A 19,572-nucleotide genomic window follows, 5' to 3' on the forward strand; every position below is an offset into this window, starting at 1 on the left:
CCCCCCGCGCATGGTTCGGCCCGTATGACACAGCACAATGGCTCCGTACGCCGCGGAGCGGGGCATGCCGGGCTGGCCTCGTCTTGAATGGCAACGCAGCGGGCCAATGGGGGGCCGGCCCGCGCGGGGCGCGTCCAACGGGGCGGCGGCGAGGGCGGGCTTCCGGTGCGGGAGCCAGAAGAGTGGTGCGGCCGCGGGCTGTGAGGTGAAGGCGCCGGGCGGGTCTCTCCAACATGTCGTCGGGCGCGTTGTTTCCGAGCCTGGTGCCGGGCTCCCGTGGCTCGTCCAGCAAGTACCTGGTGGAGTTCCGCGCGGGGAAGATGTCGCTGAAGGGCAGCACCGTCACCCCGGACAAGCGGAAAGGCCTTGTCTACATCCAGCAGACCGACGACTCCCTCATCCACTTCTGCTGGAAGGACCGCACCTCGGGCAGCGTCGAAGACGTGAGCAGCCTCCCCCACGGGCTCGGGGCCTCGCTGGATGAGCGGCCTGGGGGGGGTCACAAACGAGGGTGGGCAGGGCCCCCAGGAAAGCAAGTGGGACGGGTCTTACAACCCCTCCCCCCCTTCCCTGCTTTGGTAGGATTTGATTATTTTCCCCGATGACTGCGAGTTCAAGAGGGTCCCGCAGTGCACGACAGGCCGTGTCTACGTGCTCAAGTTCAAGGCCGGATCCAAGCGGCTTTTCTTCTGGATGCAGGTTTGCGAGGAGGCGCCAGCCCCGAACAGGGGATGCGGGGCCTGGTGGGGGTGGGGCCCATCTTGAAGAGCACCTTTCTTCCAGGAGCCGAAGACGGACAAAGACGAAGAGCATTGCCGTAAAGTGAACGAGTACCTGAACAACCCCCCGATGCCCGGGGCCCTGGGCGGGAACGCGAGCGGAGGCCACGAGCTCTCGGCGCTGGGAGGTAAGGCCTGTTCTCTGCCCCTTGGTTTGAGAGGCTTTTTCTTAAATACAAACTTGCAGCTTTCTCAGAGCAAATCCCTGGCAAGTTTGGAGGGGGAGCAGGGTAGACGCGAGCACAACTAGATGTGCTGCTGGTCAAAAGAGAAAACCCAGCTTGCTTGCAGGAAAATGTCTCTGGAGTCCTGCCTCCGGAACTAAGCTGCCTTTGTCTCTTATGAGCATCTTGAATTAATAAACGCTTGCAACTGTTTGTTTTTTCTATGCCAAATGATACCAGTTAACCTCCAGCTGTTCGAGCCGGAGGGCTGTGAAAAACTGTGTGAATATGTTGTTTCAGAATGTTTTTGTTTTCAGGTGAGGGTGGCTTGCAAAGCCTTCTGGGAAACATGAGCCATAACCAGCTCATGCAGCTGATTGGACCAACGGGCTTAGGAGGACTTGGTAAAAAGCTTTCATATCTTTATGCCAACATGGTGCTTTCACCTGTTGGGTTGCATCTTACCTGACGCTGAATATTTTCATGTGATGCCACTGACTTTGAATAGCACTTCCTTTGTGTGAGGAGGCAAGGTCCTTCCTGTGTCTGCCTCAGAAACAGGGTGAGGAGACGAGAAACAAAGCAGCCATGAGCCGCACTTGGCACATGCTTCCCTGGGGATCGGTCCACAAGGGAGCTTTGTTTTCTGGTCCTTGCCCCACTGACTGTTTTGCTATTTGTGTCTTGTAAGTGTTCAGCAGAGCAGGGACTGGGGCCCAGCTTCCCCCAGGTGTCTGTCCCGATCCCCTGGCTGTGACACCACTTTTTTCTCTGACTGAACACTTGATGATTTATGCAGGATGGAACCACTTTACCAGGAGGGATTGAGAGTGTATTTGGCCCAGAATAGCTTAGGGCCTGAATTGGGCCCTCTCTCCTGGCAGGCCAGCAACGTAGGTTTGAATCCTCTTCTTTCAAGGATGGAATTTAAACCCTGGTGAGCAGTTGAGTCCCTCGAGTTATGAGAGGTTAGAGGTGGCTTTGTCGTCTTCTCTGAGGGCCCAGAGGAGATCTCTAAGATTTCTTATTTCTTACTTTTTTTCCTTATTTGACATTGGTCTCTTCTTTCCCTGGCCTTTGTTTTTAGTGTAGAATAGCTCAGGTTGAAGCAAGGTGCTCATGTCCCTCAGTGTCAGGGCCTGATGTGCTAATGAACTTCCTGTGTGGAGAGGCAAGGGGCTTCTGCAGGTGGTGAGCATCTGGTTTTGGCATGGATCTCAGCCCTTGCTAGCATAAGGAGTGCCAGCCTGAAGTGTGGGATTTCATGATCTGATTTGCCTCCCTCGGGGTACTCCTTCACTGCCACCCTTACCTGAACTGCCCAGCTGAGGTGGTCCCAGTCTAGTGAAAGGTGGTGCTGGCCTTATTAGTTTTGCTTTGTTGCTGTGGGATCAGTGTGATCAGGGACTAGGGGAGGTATAGGACATGTTCCTCTACTCTGCAGAATGCACCCAGCAGTAATAGACCAAGTGGGTTTACCTCCTCTGACCTCTCCCATGCTATTCACTAGTTCCAGCCCTTTGTGCATGTGCTGAGGGAGCACTGTTCTTGTGGCATCTAGGTTGTAACTAGTTTCAAAAGGCTGAACATCAGAATACAGGTGCTGGAAATGTCCACAGCAGTTGGACTTGGTATTAGGAGCCACCTCAAGGGGCACATGTGCTGATGGAGCATTTGGCCAGCATGTGGTACATGTCTGGGACCTGAGCTGGTGAAAAGCACAAGCAGCTCTAATCAGGGAATTGTACCAAGGGGAGGCTTAACATCAGAAGGGGGAAGTGGGTTTTTCTACTCGGCCTTTTGTGTCATTCTAGCAAGTGAAACTTGCGGAGATAGGAGTAGCCTCTCCACTAGGGAGCAAAATAAACGTTGCTTTTAAGTGAGTTTGAGTCAAACCTAGCCACATAGTTATTTTTAATGAGGGGAGGAACCGCTGCTTCTAACTGTGTCTTTCCATCTCGTGGAAGGTGGGCTTGGTGCGCTGACTGGTCCTGGTCTGGCCAGCTTACTGGGAAGTGGGGGACCGCCAACCAGCAGCTCATCATCAAGGTAGGGTACCAGTGAATTTCTAATGAGTTTCCACAGTGCTTCTGTGAAGTTCCTTTCCTCTAGCTGGGAGGCTTTGTGGTCAAATGATTAAACAGAACTGTGGGAGTCCAAGCTGCTCCTTGCCTGTGTCAGATGGAGTGGTAACTCCTGTAAGTGTAAAGCTAGTTTGTTGCAGAGGCCTGATTTTAAAAGCTGCTTATGAACAAGTGAAGGAACAGTTTCTTGCACCGAGTCAATAATGCTACTTGTGCTTCTAGCTCTCGCAGCCAATCAGCTGCTGTGACGCCATCTTCCACTACTTCTTCTACACGTGTGACACCAGCCCCGTCTGCTCCTGCGGCTGCCTCTGTAACCAGTCCCAGCCCTGTGCCAAGTTCAGGAAACGGAACCAGCTCGGCAGCAAGCCCAACTCAACCCATTCAACTGAGTGACCTTCAGAACATCTTAGCCACTATGAATGTACCATCTGGAGCAGGGGGTCAGCAGGGTGAGCACTGTTTCATGTCATATCTTCTTTGAAGTTGCTGTCTGTTCCAGGCCCCTCCTGATTTGTTTGAGGACTTTTCTCTTAAGCTATAATGCACTGCAAGTAAATACTGAATCTACAGCTGCCCCAAGGAGGGAGGGAGGGAGTGAGTGTGTAGGGGGGCGAGGGGTGGGGTTGGGGCCCACTCTCACATCCTGAAACTGAACTGCCAGTACCTCTAGCTACTGTAACTAAGCTTGTTCTGGGCTTCAGCTAACATAGCTTTATTCTTTTACAGTTGACTTGGCTACTGTGCTGACTCCTGAAATAATGGCTCCCATTCTGGCAAACGCAGAAGTTCAGGAGCGATTGTTGCCTTATCTTCCGTCAGGAGAATCTCTGCCGCAGACTGCGGAGGAGATTCAGAACACTCTGACGTCCCCTCAGTTTCAGCAGGTATGGATCACACTGACCAGTGTAGGGGCTTCCTCCTTATTGCTTTTCTAGCACCAGCCCTCCCACCTTCTCTCTATATGACTGCCTTTTAGCAGTAAGTTCAGACCTGCTATTGTAATGCTGTGCTACATCAAAAGCAGCATGAGGTTGCTGGAACTTTTTGCATAGGAACTTCTATGCCTTAGATGTTTATTGTCCACTTCTGTTAGCTTGATGTGGTCTAAACCCCTCCATTTCTTACTTGTGACTGGGCTGTCCCCTTCTCTCTGTAACCTAACTGGGAAGATGCAGTCAGGGACTGGAGGTCTTGTACCTTCATAGAAGGGCAGGGCCCTTAGAGCTAGCGTATGCACAGCCACTTTCAGGTAAGGGATCTGCAGTTGAAGTTGGCCTCAGCTCTTAGGAGGCTAATACAAAGCGCAGGGGGCTCATCTAAGCCTAAGGCATAGTCACTTTTTAAAGGAAGTTCAGGTTAAATGAACCAGTGCCCTCTGCATGCATAGACCTGGCCTTAGCAATGGGGGAGTGTTACTCAGCACACCTAGCTTTGGGGCATGAAGAGCAAGTTCAGAGCCTACTCGGCAATGAGTCCACCCCTGTTCTTACAAACGGGGGCTTTCCTGCTAGGTCCCAAGTCCACTGTTGTTGTGATATGGAAATGATGTGCAGCTAGGAAACAAGGGGAAGATGATTGGTGTGAAGTAGCCACTGGGAGCCTGCATGTTGCTCTTGCAGCGTGACTATTATTACTGTTCTGGTTCACAGGCATTGAGCATGTTCAGCGCTGCCTTAGCTTCAGGACAGCTTGGCCCACTGATGAGTCAGTTTGGCTTACCTGCTGAGGCAGTCGATGCAGCAAACAAAGGCGGTAAGTATGTCTTGGAGCATCACAGCATTGCTGACTGAGTGCAAAGGGAATCTAGGCTGGAACCAGATGCCAGGTGTTCTCCAAAACTCACTTAGCTGCTGGCCTCAGCAAAAGGGGTTCTGCTGCCATGCGTTTATCATGGGATGGTGGTATGCAGCTTGTATGTGAAGTGCAGCTCCTGTCCATGGAAGCAAGCCTAACTGCTGTTTTTAATTTATAGATGTAGAAGCATTTGCCAAAGCAATGCAGAACAGTGTCAAATCAGACCAAAAGGAGGGAGACTCAAAGGACAAGAAAGATGAAGAGGAAGATATGAGTTTAGATTAAGTTATTTGCTGCTCCCATATGGATATATATTCCTAGATATTAACTTAAGCAACTTCAGTAGAATTACAGACTAACTTCATATTATGCTTATATTAAATCTACAAATAAAGGGTTTTTCTTTTATCTGCCATATGGGTTTTTCTCACTTGATTTGATTTTCTCTGTCCACTTCTAGGTCTTGAATGCTTACTGTTATTGCCAGCAAAGCTTTAGTGCAGTGCTGCAGGTCAGCCCAAAATCGAAGCCTTAATTTTGGCTACTCCCCCCAGTCACAGCTTGCAGTAACTAGTCTAGCCTGTTGGTCTGGGTGTTGTTTCAGATGCCCAGAATGGGCAAGCAGATGTGATCCAAAGCAAGTATCGGTGAAGCTCTTAGGTGAACGACATCTCCTCTCAGGCACATTGCATCAAAACGAAAGCCCACATGACAGGTCAGTTTCTGAAACTGGTGTTAGAAAAAGCCCCTCTGGCACATAAGGACACTGCTGCTGTGATTGTTTTCAGGATTAAACCTGCAAATGATGGCAAAGCAGTAGACGTACTGGACACTGAAAGTTCACGTAGGAGCCCACTTGGGCCATGTCCAAATGAGCACAAACATGTGGTATGTGGCATTGCAGACCCCTCTGCAGCGCCACACGTCACATGCCGAAAAAATAAATAGTGGGGTGGCAGCATGAGCTCCCTGAAGCTGACTAGCTGGAGCTACATTCCAGCTGCCAGCTAGGCTTCCTGCCACAGCTGCAGCCCCGGGAGGCCCCCAGGTAAGGCTTCTGGGGCCACCTGCTGTGCACCAGAGCGCATGTGGCACAGGTGTTCCCTGTTGACAAGCAGCAGCAGTGCTGCCACTTGTGCCTGGGGAAATGGACATCTGTGCTCATCTCTATACGGCCTTAGAGGTTGTCCTCTTCGGAGCCCTAAACAGAAGTAGGGGCGAGGGGCACTGCCATGGCTTGTATTCAATGAGAACATAACATCATGTTTTATTTGACTCAAAAGTATGTACCAGTGATTTACAAAGACCATCTTTTAATGCTACAGTTAAAAACAGGTCATAATTACATTTTGCTTAAAGATAAAGACATTGTTAAAAACCCATTTTACAATATTTACCCCTCATAAAAAAAAAAAATCAATATAATGATATAAGTTATAAATCCATTTCAGAAGCAAGATTTTGTCCCCATGTGACTAGATATTTACACACAAATATATATAGGATGTGTAAGTGCACAAGTGAACTAGGTGGCTTGGCCTGGGGGAAAACTTTTATTTTATATGAAAGCTGCTCTACAGTGGGAGTTAAAGTAGAGGTGACCTGCAGGAGAGTGACAGAGACGGCAAACAGCCAGGTTCATCACTGAAACGCTACAACCGTGAGGCTTTCTGCAAGCAGCAGCTCATGACTTCATACAGCAGATCTTTACCCCAGGCCCTGTTTTACCAATGGGGCCTGTTTCCTCAATGTAAACAGTCAAAGCAAGAGTTTGTTTGACAGTCCACAAAGTATGAGCTGAGTTTTCCTCCTCGGAGCTCTCGGCACTATGTAGCAAACCAGGTACAAAGGCCGGAGTGGGTGGTGGGCGAGCAGATGGGCACTGGCAGCGAGGCATGCGGTGCCAGGAGTGGGATGTGCCTGATGCTGAGCGCCATGTCCTCACATCCATCCTTTTTGAATGGCTTCTGGTGTCTGCAAGATTCTGATACCTGAAACGTCCCTAAGTAAAATGGTGGTTTTGGCCCGTGATTTCTAGTGGCAGGCTTGCTCCAGGGCTCCTGGCCTTGGGTGTGCCTGGCAGCTGGTACTGGACGATGTTGGGGGCTGCTGGGTCCCACCACAGAGCCAGCACGTCCTGGGGAGCAGCACAGCTCCTTGCAGTTCAGACATTGCACTTGGCTGCACTTGTACTTACAGCACGGGGCAGCCCCTGAGGCCGACTGAGCCCCTGACAGTTGCGGTGCCGGGCAGGTCAACGAGGTGCTCATCTATCATGAGGTTCCTTATGCAGCCAATGTAATGGGGGAGAGGTGTCGGGGACGAGGGTGATGCAGCGCCCAGCTTGGCTGTTTCTGCAGAAAGGGCAAAACTGAGCATTTCTTACTGCAGCAAGCAGGAAAGAAGGTAGTGTTGTCTGTCTGTGTCTGACCTCCCAACAACTGTCCCTAGCCCCACCAGCACCCAAGATCAGCATACACAGTGACCATTTGAGGAGAAAGGCAAAGAAAAGGGAGCTGGGTTTAGCTCCACTATGAAAATGGACAAGGCATCATCTTTGAGTCACCTGCTAGGTACTAAGTCTACAACCAGACTCCCTGCAATCAACATTGGGGACTCACCTGGCGTTCCCCCCACGTGCAAGGGCTCCTTGCTCTCTGCCCAGTGGGTCTGGCTGGGTCCCACTGTGGTGTTCCCAACTCTGTCCGCCACCACCTGGATCCTGTTTCTCTGTTTGGTGACTGAGAAAGCAAGCTGCAGTCAGTACCACTTCTGTGCTGCAGGAGCTGGCCAAAGCCTCCCACCTCCCCTCCTCTGCTCTCAGGGCTTCACACTTGTTTAGTTCCACATTGGGTCTGGTCTCTTCGGCTGCTTTCATACCAGAACGGGTCAGGGGTTGCAGCTGGTGTTCAAGCAGTGACTGAAGCAGTAGCTGGGGCCCTGAGAGCCCTTCCTAGAGAGCTGGAACTGTGGAGACAGCTCAGCCAGGAGCCAGCCCCTTCTCCCTGCAGGGGACTGCACCTCATCCATGCAGGGAAGACCACCCCCCCCTTCCTTGTGTCCCTGGCCCTGGTACTGGGGTGCAAGTGGCTCAGTGCAGTCTCAGCAGACTCCTGGCAGCTCCAGCACTGCTGGGGTCCTCACTTGGAGCAGCAGTGAGCTTTGCTGTGGCCGTTTCATCAACGATGGAGGCAGGGCAATGTCAGATGAGTACAGCCCCTGCCATGCACCCAGGCTGCAGGGCCACTAGCATTGGTGTGTCCTGCAGCCTTGTGCCTAGTGTTTGGCTGTGCTGAGGCTGGTAAGCATGTGTGCACGGACTGAGCAAGTGCGGGAAGGATGCTTTGCGCTGGCTGGGAACGTGTGTGCGAAGCTAGGTAGATGAGTGCAAGTTCTGGAAAAAGCCAGGCAGGAGTGAAGGAAGAACCCCCCCAGGTTAGCTCTCACGGCAGAGCAGGTGAAGGCACTCATCCAGACAAGCGAGGCACAGAGCCGGCTTTCTCCAGTACTTCTAAAGTTGACCTACACCCAGCCATTTTGTCCTGGACTGAAGGAGCTGGGGACCAGCCCCTGTCCAGTGGGAGCAACAGCTAAAATACAGCCCAGGGCCTGCTCTGCTGCCGCCTGCTCCCTGCACCACAGCCTCTGCAACTGTGACTCTCCTCCTGCCCCATGGCTTCACATATGTGGCTGCCCAGTGCAGCCTCACTTCAAAGGGAGGGCTGGAGACTGGCCTGGCTTATGCCTGATCTGTGGCATGCAGGTACAAACCCTGGTGCTGGGGAGTTAGAGACGCAAGTTTCGCTTCCCTCTGGGTGAGGAGCCTGTGCCCACAGCCCTTGTTTCCTGGGCCAGGGGCCTAAATGACTCCTATGCAGAAACCCTCCTCCCCTCCCATCTGTGCCCTGGGGTATGCATGCAGCTGCCCAGGCTGTGCAACACCCGCTGCAGGGGCTCCAGCTGCTTTCATGTACTTATGCAGGAGAAACTGGCCCAAAACTGCCACTTTGGGGGCTAGAAAGCTGCGATTTACGGGACGGGCCCCCTGGCACACGGAGCATCTGAAGTCCCTCGGAGGCCGGGACTACCTGTGCCAGGGAGCAGCTCCACTATTGGGAACATGGAGACTCTGGTTCCCCAGCCCCAGTCACGGTCCCAGCCTTGCCGTCTCTCACCTGTGATGGTGTGCCACTGGCCATCGCACAACCCTGGGTGGGCCACCCACGTGGAGAACTCCCCTGCCCCACTGTTCGCTTTCAGCAGCACCTAAGGGAACAACACAGCAGTGGTGAGAGCCTGCCGGGCTCCCTGGGGAGATGGGACAGCTGGGTGGGGCTTGCTTTAATTGCAGGACATTGATTGGGAAGCACCCGCACCTTCCACCTGCCCACCTTGTGGGATGTGGGCAAAGCTGCTCAGTGGGGTGAAAGCCCCCATGAACACTGCCGAGCCCCGGGCTTTGTGGCTCCTCCTCTTCCCTCTCCATGGGAGAAGTTTGTCCCTTCTCCCTTTCAGAGACAATGTGGGGAAAAAGGAGGGGGCCCTTTCTTCCCAGGACAGACCTGCTCCTTGCCCGCAGGGAAGGGAGGAGACATCTGTGGAGCAGAGGGCACCGAAGGCCCCTGGGATGCAGCAGGAGCCCTGCAGACCCTGCATGCAGCGTGTGTGGTGCCCTACCCCGTACAGGGGCAGAGCTGGATCTGCGCAGAGTCACCTCAAAGTGTTTCGAGGCCTCCAAACCCAACTCCCGCTGCCCCATGGAGCCGGTGGGAGGGAAGGCAAGGGGGTTGTGGCACCGAGCCCCTGGCCCACGGTACCTTCTTGTCATCCATGGACAGGGAGAGGTATGACCTTGTCCTGCCAATGTGGAAGATGAGGCCAGCGGCGCTGCGTGGACGTACCTCCAGTTTTAGGGACATGTCCCACTCGAGTGCCACTGCATTGGCTGGGGGGAAGAGGGCAGCTGTCAGTGGGCACTGCCCCCCGCGGGGAGGGTCTGCCCTCTCCAGGGAGCAGCCCACCTAAGGCAGCGCAGCTGATGGGTGGGGGGCAAAGCCTCTAGAAAGGTACCTAGAGTCACATGTCCACCCTCTGCAGCAAAGTAGACGCCGCTCTCCAGAGCCCCCTCGTAGCAGCGGGTGACGCCGAAGGTGCGAGACGGGGACGGCAGCGGGTGCCGGTCCAGCTTCAGGTTCCTCAGGCAGCCACTGAAGCTGGTGATGGGTATGTCCTAGGACAAGAGGGATGGTGGTGGAGTCAGTGCACGGTAGGGGCAGGAGGGGCACAGACACTACTAGCCCTGCCCGGCTGACTGGCGTCTGAGGTCTCAGCAAAAGAAATCAGGCCGCCTGCTAGGAGGGATCAGCCAGCTGGTGCAAGGGAAGTGCCGGTGCCGAGAGCTCTCTGCAGCCCGTCAGAGAGGGGAGCTGAGCTCAGCAGCGCCCAGGGGAATGGAGCCAGCTGGCACCACCACGGGCACCAAGTGGCTGCCTGGGGGCAGGTTCCCAGGGGGAAAGGCCCTGCCTGGCTGGGCGATGCTCTCCCATAGGTCCTGTGGTTCATGAGGCCTCTGTGCCTTTGCACCCAGGAGAGCTGGGCTCCTCTCAGCCGCAAGCGAGGCTACGTTACAAGGCTGTGACTGGCTCTCTGTGCCCAGTGGCAGGGAAGGCAAAGCTGCCACACAGGTCCCCTAGTCTTGCCCGGCAGGCGCCTGCTCCCCGCAGCGTGTGCCAGCAGCCTTACCTGGACATGAGCCTTGGCTGTCCCTGGAGGGACTCCCCCCACGTAGAAGGGGCCTCGGGCCAGGAACCGACCAGCCGTGGCCATCATGGCATCTTGGGCCTTCAGCCCATCGATGACCAGCTGAGCTCGGCGCCCCTCTCTGCTGAAGAAGACCTGCAACAAGCAAGAGTCATGCGCTGCCTGGTAGGCAGTGGCCAGGGCCAGAACCCATGTGCCCACAGGCTGCCAGCCTTGTCCTGGGGGTGGAGGGGCGCAGAAGCTGCTGGGAAGGGGTAAAAGAGCGGGGGCTGAAGGGAGGGAGAACACAAGGCCGCAGAGCAAAACCTGCAGGAGGCAGCTGGGACCGCTTGCTTTTGTGACCACGTGCAATCACCTCTGCCTTCAGCAGCGCCGTGCACGCAGCTGCATGTCTGTGATGCTGCCACATGGGGCCAACATCGATAGGGCTGTTCCTGTGGCTGGGACCAGAGGCGCTGACAACCCTTTGCTTGCTTAGGCTTTGCAGCCTGAGGGAGCTGAGATGTGGCCCCGCCTCAGCACCGTGGTCCCGTGCCCAGCGCCCAGGCTGGAGGGGTTCGGTTCAGGAGCCCCTGAAGGCAGAGTCTCAGCTCTGCCATGGTGCACACAGCGGGGACACGGAGGAGTGTGATGTCCCCACGGGCACAAGGGCGAGGACTCCCGGTCTCCTGCCCCAGCCTAGCTTCCTGTAACTTCGTGGCGTCCCGGGGCTCCCCCTCTGCTCCTCCCTTGTAGCCTGCCAGGCCTAGAAAGGGAAGCCCGGAGCGGTGCCCTGTGCTCACCGTGTGCCACCCGCTGTTGTGGTACTTGTCCTTGCTCTGGATTCTCAGCTTGTTCCCGCCGAGGTCTGCCAGGAGCACGAAGCGCCCGTTGGAGACGAGGACGGCCATGAAGGAGCCCGGCTGCTTGCCGGCCACGTAGAACAGCAGCCCGCTGGCGGCGTTCAGCCGCACTTCCACAGAGAAGTAGGACCTGCGGCCAAGCAGCGAGGGGCTCCTGGGCGTGGGGCTGGGGCACCTCCGCTCCCTCGCCACTACCAGCACCAGCAACCAGACTCCTCTGCCTGACCCCGTGTTCCCCGAGCTCCAAGCCAAAGGGAGTTAGGCACAGAGTATCCCGAGACATACTCAGCACTGCAACACCTCCCAACCCTGGCCCAGAGGGGCTTGCCCCAGGCCCCCCGGCAGGTCCACAGCACAGCCCGTGGCAGCGCTGCTGAGGCCGGTGCCGTACGCGCTGGCAGAGCAAGGAGCCAGGACTTACTTTTCTTGGAAGGATTCAGGGATATCGTCGAATTCAAGACGGCTCGTGGAGGAGCCTCCAAACTGGAAGGCCCCTCTCGCTGCCCGGGGGTGCCGGGGTAACAGGCAAGTCATCTCCCGGGACTGCCGGCGGCCTTTCACGGCCAGCCTGCTTGGCCTGCTCGGCCCCTGGAAGAAGACCAACGGGAGGGGATAGGGTCAGTCCCAGGTAAAGCCGTGGGAGCTGCTCACCGCTGCACACCAGCCCCGACCCTCTGTGCCGCCCCAGGCCCTACGATGGGAGGAAGTGCAGACCTGGGCCATGGGCTCCACCCAAGGACCCCATGCCCTCTCCCCAGCAATGCCAGCCCCCTCGTGCTGGAGAGCAGCATCAAAATGGGCCCATGCAGGGGAGAATGGCAGCGACTCCAGCCAGCCTCCCCCGGGGAGTGACCGTGACGTGTGGGAAAGTTGAGGGACGATGCTCTGAAATGCTGAGCACCACCAGCCTCTGCAAAGCCTCTGCACTGAGTAGGGCGGCTTGGGCTGGGGTCAGCGGGGAGATGCGGGGCTGGGAGATGCACCTCCCTGTCCAGCAGGATGCCACGGGGCGAGACGGCCGTGAGCACTGCCACGACCACGGGGCTGCCGGGCTTCCCCCACCCTGCCCCATTTCCAGCCCTCGGCGTTGTTTGGGCCTTGTGGCGGGACGGGGCAAGTGGGAAGAACGCGGGGCACCTTCTGTTTTCGCCGGTCCTTCTTGGGAGACACTCGCATCTGCTGGGGCTGCTGGTCCCGAGGGCAGCTCATGGTCACGTTGAAGCTCTCCACGTTCTGCTGCAGGTCCACGACCATCTGCGGGTCCGACTTCCTGCGGCACAGAGAAGGGGCTTCATGGGGGCGAGCGCCGCAGGATGGTGCTCTGGCTCCTGGCAGGGGGCACTGGATCAGGGTCACCAGGCGGGAAGTGCAGGAGAGGGCAGCTGGGCACGGGAGCTGGGGGGGGTCCCAGAGCCCGGGCGTTGCGCTGGGTGGAGGCTGCAGCCCGCCTGGCCTCACTCACCGCCTCACAAAGACGTTCCCCACGCAGCCCGTCAGGTTGCTCAGGGCGCCGGTCTCCGGCAAACCGCCCAGCTGGAAGCGCGCCTGCTCCTCCTGGAGCCCCTGCCTGCTGGCGCCCTCGGCTGCCTGCGCGGCCTCCTGAAGCTCGTCGTCCACGTACAGCCGGACCCTGCAGCGGGAATGGGGCACGTTAAAGGCAGAAGGCTAGAGCCGTGGGGCTGAGATGCCCTCTCCCCAGGCCGCAGGAGATCGGGGCGAGGCCACTGCCCCGACCCCCACCTCCCTGGCAGCGTTGCGGGACCTACCCGCTGGCATCGCTGTAGACGGCGACGTAGTGGCTGCTGTCGTCCGCGTAGGTGTTTTGGGTGGTGAGCGCCGTCCTCAGCACCTCCAGGGCGAGCTGGCCGCTCTTCAGGGACACCTGGCACTTCCCTTCCTGAGGGGAAAGGACCAATGCCCCCCACATGCCCGCTGTAACTATCCGGCAGGAGGGAGAGAAGGGACCATGCTCCACGCTCCCTGCCCGAGGGAGTTTTCCCGGGGGCCAGGCCGGCTGCGCAGGTTGCAGCAAGGAGAACGGTACCGCTGGGGTGATGTGACCCCCGCTGGGCCATATCTGGGGTCGGGGGGGGTCTATCTCCAGCCACAGATACAGACCCGCTGGCACACAGCTCCCCGGGCCAGGGGGCCGGGGGAGGATTTCATTGCTCCCAAACACATGCCAGAGTGGGGCAGATGTGCACAACCAACAGTCCTCTTGGAAGCCAGAGATGCCCTCTCTGCTCTGCCCTCCCCTCCCAGCTTTGCTAAATGACAGCTAGGACAGATGAAGCCTCCTCCCACTTTAAAAAGGGGAAGGACACGCAGCTTGGGGGTGCACTTCAGCTGCTAACCCCGAATGAAGCAGGGCCCTGGCTTCATCGCAGCTGCAGCAGAACCCCTTCCCCAATAATAACACTAGTATAACCATCGCGTCTGCCCACCCTGGCTGTGGAGAAACACAGCCCCCTTGCCATGGGCTTAAGAAATACAGCAGAAGCAGATGTCTCCAATGCCACCGCATCTCCAGTCTGGAGATCCCCCAGCCGGGCACAGGTGGGGCCGAGAGCACTTGGCTTCTTGCAGGGTTGGCTTTTGAGGAGAGTAAAGAAGCAGAAACCTAGGTTCCTCCTTCCCCCTCTGCAGCCCTGCCCGGCACGAGCACATTTGCACCGGCCCCTCCTAAAGGGCTCAGGCACGAGTCCCCTGCAGGTGAAGGCACAGGGCCGGGACGGATGGGGTGCCTACCGCGGTGGCGTGGTAGTACAGCAGCCCGTCGCTCTGGCTCGTGCGGAAGCTGAAGCCCGTGTAGAAGTCTTGCAGCGGAGGCACGTTCTTCAGAGACAGCGTCAGGTACCCGTGGCCGTGCAGCTTCACCGAGCGCGCCACCTGACGGAGCGGGCGAGGACAGTCACAGCCCGTCTCTCTGGTCGGGGGCCCTTTACAGGCCAGCGGGGCATCGTTGAGAGTGGAGTGAGGCGCAGCCTCCATTTAGGCAGGCTAACGACCGGCATTTGCAGCCGTGCATGGGTGAGTTCATGGGTATAGCTCAGGAGAGCCTGTTCCCCTTCGCTGCCTGGCCGCACACTGTGCGCGACCTCAGACAAGTCGCTTCGCCTCTCTGCACCGCAGTTCCCCCTCTGCACGGGGGTAACGGCACTGCCATACAACAGAGGGGCTCCAAGGTGGTGACGGGCCCCATCAATTCAAGATGAGACTGGACAGTCACCTCGCTGGGGTCACCTAACCCAGCTCCTGACATCTAGCCATCTATATGAATCAATCTACAAGTGTCCACTTCTGTGTGTATTTTCTAACAGGGCCTCTGAGACCCAACTTAGGCTCCAAATATTTACTCTGAGCCCCCTGACAGCCCGCCTTGCTTGGGATGCCCACCGGGGTCAGGCACCACATACATGTGTGGAGTGACATGCCAGGAGCAGGGATGAGGGCAACTGCCCGGCACAGCCAGGACAGCTGGGCCCCGCTTACCAGGAGGTCTGAGGTGCACCCATAGCTCACGCCGGTCGTCGTCATGCGCTTCAGGTCGACGTATTTCCCGAGAGCCTTCAAGCCCTTCATGCAGCCCCGGATGGAGCCGCCCTTGGGGAAGATGGCCTTCAAGCTGAAAGGGAGGAATCTGTGGTGGGACTGGGGCTGCGCCACGGAAATGGCAGACGAGCCTGGCAGGATGCCTATGACACATGCCCGGGGACCACGGGCAGCTTCGTATGTGGGCCAGGGGAGACGTGTATGGAGCAAGTGCCCTCTCCCACCCCGGGACGGGGACCTCAGGCTTGCCTAGAGGGGAAGAGGGAAGTACGAAACACTGAGTCTGCCTGGGCTGTGCTGGAGAAGGAGAGAAGGTGCCGCGTAAGCAGAGGCTGGTCCCAAGGCTGCATTTGGCAAGGCCAGAGGAAGGTGCCATGCCCAGCTCGTGAAGGGGGTGCAAGCAGCGAGGAGAGGGGGTGATGCGCCTTCCTGCCCTGCGCCCCCTCCTTAGGCTCCCCGGGCCTCTCACCTCTTGGGCAGCGCTGACATGGGCACGCCGCCCAGGAAGTAGGAGACGGCGTTCTCCAGGGAGTTCTCGTGCTCCACGATGAAGATGGTCAATCGCTCCAGACGCACCAGGATGCGCTTCTTGTTGTCCATTTTGAGCAGGAAGATCTGGACCTGCAAACCCAGGGGGACAGTGATATGCATCCTGGCAAGGCAGGGAGCAGGACTGAACCCAAAGGCAGGCAGAGGTCCTGGGCCCGTGGGAGCATCTCTGCCCCTTTCATCCCACTGCTGCAGCCTTTCCCAGCCGACAGCTGCAAACGCAGGCAGGCAGAGCCCGGGCGGAGGTCTACGAAGGGCACGGAGGCCAGCAGCCCTACACTGGTCTCGACAGAAAACCCAGTGCCAGGCTCTGCCATGAGAAGCCACCCCGGGGCTGAGCAGGGCTGTCCAAAGGGCAGGAGGATCAGGTGCCGAGCCGCGGGGGCCCTGGCAGAGCCTGGAGCAGGCGCTGCCCTGTCCTTACCGCTTTGTTGGTGGTGCTGCTGACGGTGAGCAACGCAGGGTCGTTGCTGGACTTGGCCACCTTCAGGCCATCGCTGAAGTCGTAGTAAAGCACCAGCTTTCCATCCTGCACCGCCAGACACAGGAACTGGCCCTGCGGGGAGGGCAAGGCAAGCCGAACTCAGCCTCACCCCCTGCCCACCATCATGGGGTTTGGAGACCCATGCTGCTGGGTGAGGAACATGCTCCTGACCCTGATCCCACCCGTCCTTCTCGTCGCTCCCCAGGGTCTGGGGAGCAGCTGACGGCTGTCACAGGCAGCACTTTGGGAGGAGGCCTGTGAGCCTAGAGATGTGGTGGGAAAGGAAGCCGGGCTTCCCACAAAGCCACGGCCAGCATCATGACCTGGCATTGCACGGGCCTCCCCGGGCTCCTCATGCACCCTTGTATGCAGCAGCCCTGAAAGGGGAGCCCCCTTTGCTGTCTGGGTGCTGGCGGCCTGGCCCTCCAGCGGCCCCAAGCAAAATCACCCCTTGCCATGCTCCAAACCCCTCTCCTAACCCCTAAGCTCCCTTCCAGCTGGCACTGTCTGTCCAGCCCAGCCACGATGGCTCTGGGGTGCAGAAGCCTGACGCAGCTCCCGCAGCACAGTGAGCCCCCAGTCCGGCCTGGGATGGCACCACCCACGGGGTTCCCGGCTTGAGCCCTCCTCTACGACTCCTTGCCGGGGGCAGCTCATCTTGGAAGGGGCCAGCAACGGTGGGGAAGGAGCTGGGTGCTCGCCTCGTGCTCCAGGAAGAAGAGGATCCCGTTGTAGGAGACCACGCGCATTTCTTGCTCAAAGCGCTTGGTGGAGCCGATCTGGCTCTCAAATCTGATTTCGGCGTAGCCAGTGCCGTCGAAGTAGGAGCCGTCGGTCAGCCAGGGGTCACCCGTGGATTTGGACCTGTGCAGGGCGACAGGGGGGCTTGGAGCCTTGCCCTTTGGGTGACACTTCAGCGGCCAAGGGCTGCCTCGGGAGCCATTCGCAGCCAAGCGCCGGGTCTCTTACCTCGCGCAGGGCTTCTCGGTGGCCGTGTCCAGGTGGAAGGTGTGGTGGAAGTTGTAGAGACTCACCACCTCCTCGTTCAGCGTGTCCAGCTCGATGCAGCCCTGGTAGCCAGGGTAGCGCAGCGTGGCTGGCGGCTGTGGGAGAGAAGCCGTCTAGGCGGGGGGCAGCAGGCAGAGATGCCGTGCTTGAGCAGGGCCGAGTGAAGCAGAGGACAGGACCCAGGATCGAGGCCGCGGGGGCACGGTGCAGCTCGCAGCAGGGACGGGGTGGGAGGGAGTCGGGACCCCCCCGGGGAGGGGATTCACGGCCAGGCGCGCTGCCCTATGGACCAGCGCAGCATGAGGCCGGGGGGCTGGTGCCTGCTCAGGACAGAGCCCGACATGCGCTCCTGCCCCAGCTGGGCTGCCAAGGGCACGAGCCAGGAAAAACAACCCTTGGTGTAGGGCAAAGCCTCCTTCAGGGGAGCAGGGAGTGGGCCGGGCCCCAGGAGGTAACGGCACAGGCCGCCCCCCGGTAGAGGTCCTGAGAACTGCACACCGGGACCCCGAGGCCCCTCACCGTGAAGCTGGACGGGTAGCCGCCCACGTAGAAGACCACACTGTGCAGATCGAAGTTGAACAGCCCCTGCTCCCCCTTGGCCACGCTGTCGCCTTTCGTCTCGTGCAGGGTTTGCTTCTCCATAGTCACCGACATGTGTCCGTACTGCAGGATCCTGTGCGCGGAGAGGGAGGGCCAGGACCACATGGTCAGTGCCAGGGGACCCAGACCCCAGCATAAGCCTCGCCAGACTGACCCCAGGGACCGTGGCGCACCTACAGCAGGAGGAATCATCCCGCTGCCTTTGCATGTAGGCAGCCAAACCCCGCAGCTCCCGTTTACCCACAGCCATCTGGGGCTTTACACATCTGTGCCAAGTGCCCCTGTCACCACAGCTGCTTGGATCTCTGCTCTGAGCAAGGAAGATGTGCGCCCTGGAGCGAAGAGTTCCTCCAAGGAAAGCCTCTGCTTTCCAGAGCCCCTCTGCCCCTCCGCATGGCCACAGGCCCGTGGAGCTCAGACGGCATTTGGGTCCCTTTCTTCTGTCTGAGATTTTGGGTCCCTTTCTTCTGTCTGAGATTTTGGGTCCCTTTCTTCTGTCTGAGATTTTGGGTCCCTTTCTTCTGTCTGAGATTTCATTCTACAGTCCCAGCCGCCTTTTGCAGCCCATAAGCTCAGTCTGAAGGCCCAACCTACGGCATCCTCTCCCCGCAACCCAGGCACGACCCTCGCTTCGCTGCCGCCTCCCCTCGCTGGGAAATGCCGCCAGGCTTCATACCTGTTGATGCTGACCACGGCAAACTGCTCTCCGATCTCCTCGTCGATGGTCAGGAAGGTGGGCTCTTCGTCTCCGAGCCGATAGACCCACTGCACCTTGCGGTCTTTGAGCACGACACCCATGTAGTCTCCAGAGCCCTGAAGGCAGAGCAAGCAGCCCCCCGCAAAATCAGCTTTGAGCTTCCCGTGAGGCTCTCGGGGCTTCCCAGCCTTGAGTGCTGCCCGGGGCAAAATCTTCCAGGGCCACCGGAGGCTGCCAACAGCAACCCAGTGCCAAGCTAAGAGCACCTTCCTGCTGAGACCCAAACGACCCAGCACCAGCGGGGCCTGGCGTTTGCAAGTCGGAGGGGTGGGCTCTGATCAGCAACGGGATCAAGGCAAAACATGCACGAGGGGCTGTTCAGGCAGTGGGAACGGGGGCACGTGGGCACACACAATGCTGCTGGCACTCTGGTAGTGAGCAGCATCTCGGGCAGTGGGAGAGGGCACTGGGGTGTTGCTGCCACCTGCAATCCCCTCCCTTTGGCCCGCACGGAGGATAAAGGCCCTCTGCTCCGTGAGAACAGAAACATCCTGCTCTCGGCACCCGGGCTGGAAAGCCCTTTCCAGGGGCAGGAGGAAGCAGGGGGCTGGACGCCGTCTGGCTTGGCCCCTCCTTGGCTGGGATACGAGTGAGCGTCAAGGGCGCCACTCTGCTGGAAGACTCGTTACCCCTCGTTACCCGCAACCACCTCCAGCACATGCCCATCCTCGTGCTGGCTCCTCCAGCCACAGCCCTGCTCCAGCTCAGCGTGGCAGCCCCCTGCCGCACGAGGAAGTGTTTCTGCGGGCGGCTCCTACCTCCTTGCTGCCCAAGTACAGCACGAAGCGCCCCGCGTCGGGCCCACCCTGGCGCCGTGCCCGGGCGCCGGCGCTGCTGGGCTCCGGGTTCTGGATGTAGAACTTGAGCGAGGTGTAAGCTGCCAGGTCCGGCAAGTCACTCGGAGATCGGACCTGCACGCCCGACCGCCCGTTGAACTTCATTGGCACCTTCACCTGGAGCAGGAGAAACCAAAGCTGAGGGCATTCGCTAACCGGGGCCGGATCTGGCGGCCGCAAAGCACCTCGCGGAGCCCCACAGGGGAGAGACGTGGGCTGCACAGAGCCCACTGCGGGGCAATCAAAAGCACAGGGAGCGTCACGGAGACTCTGCGTTTCTTCCTCCACCTGTTTGGCAGGCTGAGCCAACTGTGTTTCATAGATTTCATAGACATCAGGGCTGGAAGGGACCTCGGGAGA

At 58.3% G+C, this 19,572-nt stretch overlaps 2 protein-coding genes across 2 annotated transcripts in view; one reads left to right on the forward strand and one right to left on the reverse strand.

The window, feature by feature from the left end:
- The first annotated feature begins 171 nt into the window (after positions 1-171).
- On the forward strand, positions 172-5,239 carry ADRM1 (adhesion regulating molecule 1). Its single transcript, XM_019548227.1, has 9 exons — positions 172-443; positions 583-699; positions 784-907; positions 1,261-1,347; positions 2,911-2,992; positions 3,250-3,479; positions 3,757-3,914; positions 4,680-4,782; positions 5,003-5,239. Exons 1-9 carry the CDS (start codon positions 234-236, stop codon positions 5,107-5,109), a joined length of 1,218 nt encoding a protein of 405 aa, XP_019403772.1. The 5' UTR covers positions 172-233; the 3' UTR covers positions 5,110-5,239.
- Positions 5,240-6,066: 827 nt separating this feature from the next.
- Positions 6,067-19,572, reverse strand: part of LAMA5 (laminin subunit alpha 5) — a gene marked incomplete at its 5' end in the record, with an annotated part of 123,173 nt that continues 109,667 nt past the window's right edge. Inside the window, 20 exons of the mRNA XM_019548091.1 lie at positions 6,067-7,178; positions 7,446-7,565; positions 9,000-9,090; positions 9,642-9,769; positions 9,895-10,054; positions 10,567-10,719; positions 11,367-11,556; positions 11,848-12,014; positions 12,564-12,696; positions 12,889-13,056; positions 13,193-13,323; positions 14,175-14,315; positions 14,919-15,051; positions 15,448-15,599; positions 15,952-16,083; positions 16,713-16,875; positions 16,981-17,114; positions 17,539-17,692; positions 18,296-18,432; positions 19,135-19,329. Coding sequence (XP_019403636.1) covers positions 7,018-7,178; positions 7,446-7,565; positions 9,000-9,090; positions 9,642-9,769; positions 9,895-10,054; positions 10,567-10,719; positions 11,367-11,556; positions 11,848-12,014; positions 12,564-12,696; positions 12,889-13,056; positions 13,193-13,323; positions 14,175-14,315; positions 14,919-15,051; positions 15,448-15,599; positions 15,952-16,083; positions 16,713-16,875; positions 16,981-17,114; positions 17,539-17,692; positions 18,296-18,432; positions 19,135-19,329 — 2,943 coding nt within the window. The remainder of the gene's footprint in view (positions 7,179-7,445; positions 7,566-8,999; positions 9,091-9,641; positions 9,770-9,894; positions 10,055-10,566; positions 10,720-11,366; positions 11,557-11,847; positions 12,015-12,563; positions 12,697-12,888; positions 13,057-13,192; positions 13,324-14,174; positions 14,316-14,918; positions 15,052-15,447; positions 15,600-15,951; positions 16,084-16,712; positions 16,876-16,980; positions 17,115-17,538; positions 17,693-18,295; positions 18,433-19,134; positions 19,330-19,572) is intronic.

Source organism: Crocodylus porosus, unplaced genomic scaffold (assembly GCF_001723895.1).
Source record: "Crocodylus porosus isolate Cpor-Errol unplaced genomic scaffold, CroPor_comp1, whole genome shotgun sequence".
NCBI classification, from domain to species: Eukaryota; Metazoa; Chordata; order Crocodylia; family Crocodylidae; genus Crocodylus; species Crocodylus porosus.

Excerpts from the sequence above, each read along its gene's own strand:
- ADRM1 (XM_019548227.1), top strand. The coding sequence starts at position 234 with ATGTCGTCGGGCGCGTTGTTTCCGAGCCTGGTGCCGGGCTCCCGTGGC. Across the intron at positions 444-582 it reads CCTCGGGCAGCGTCGAAGAC|GATTTGATTATTTTCCCCGA; the intron begins GTGAGCAGCCTC and ends CTGCTTTGGTAG. Across the intron at positions 1,348-2,910 it reads AACGGGCTTAGGAGGACTTG|GTGGGCTTGGTGCGCTGACT; the intron begins GTAAAAAGCTTT and ends ATCTCGTGGAAG.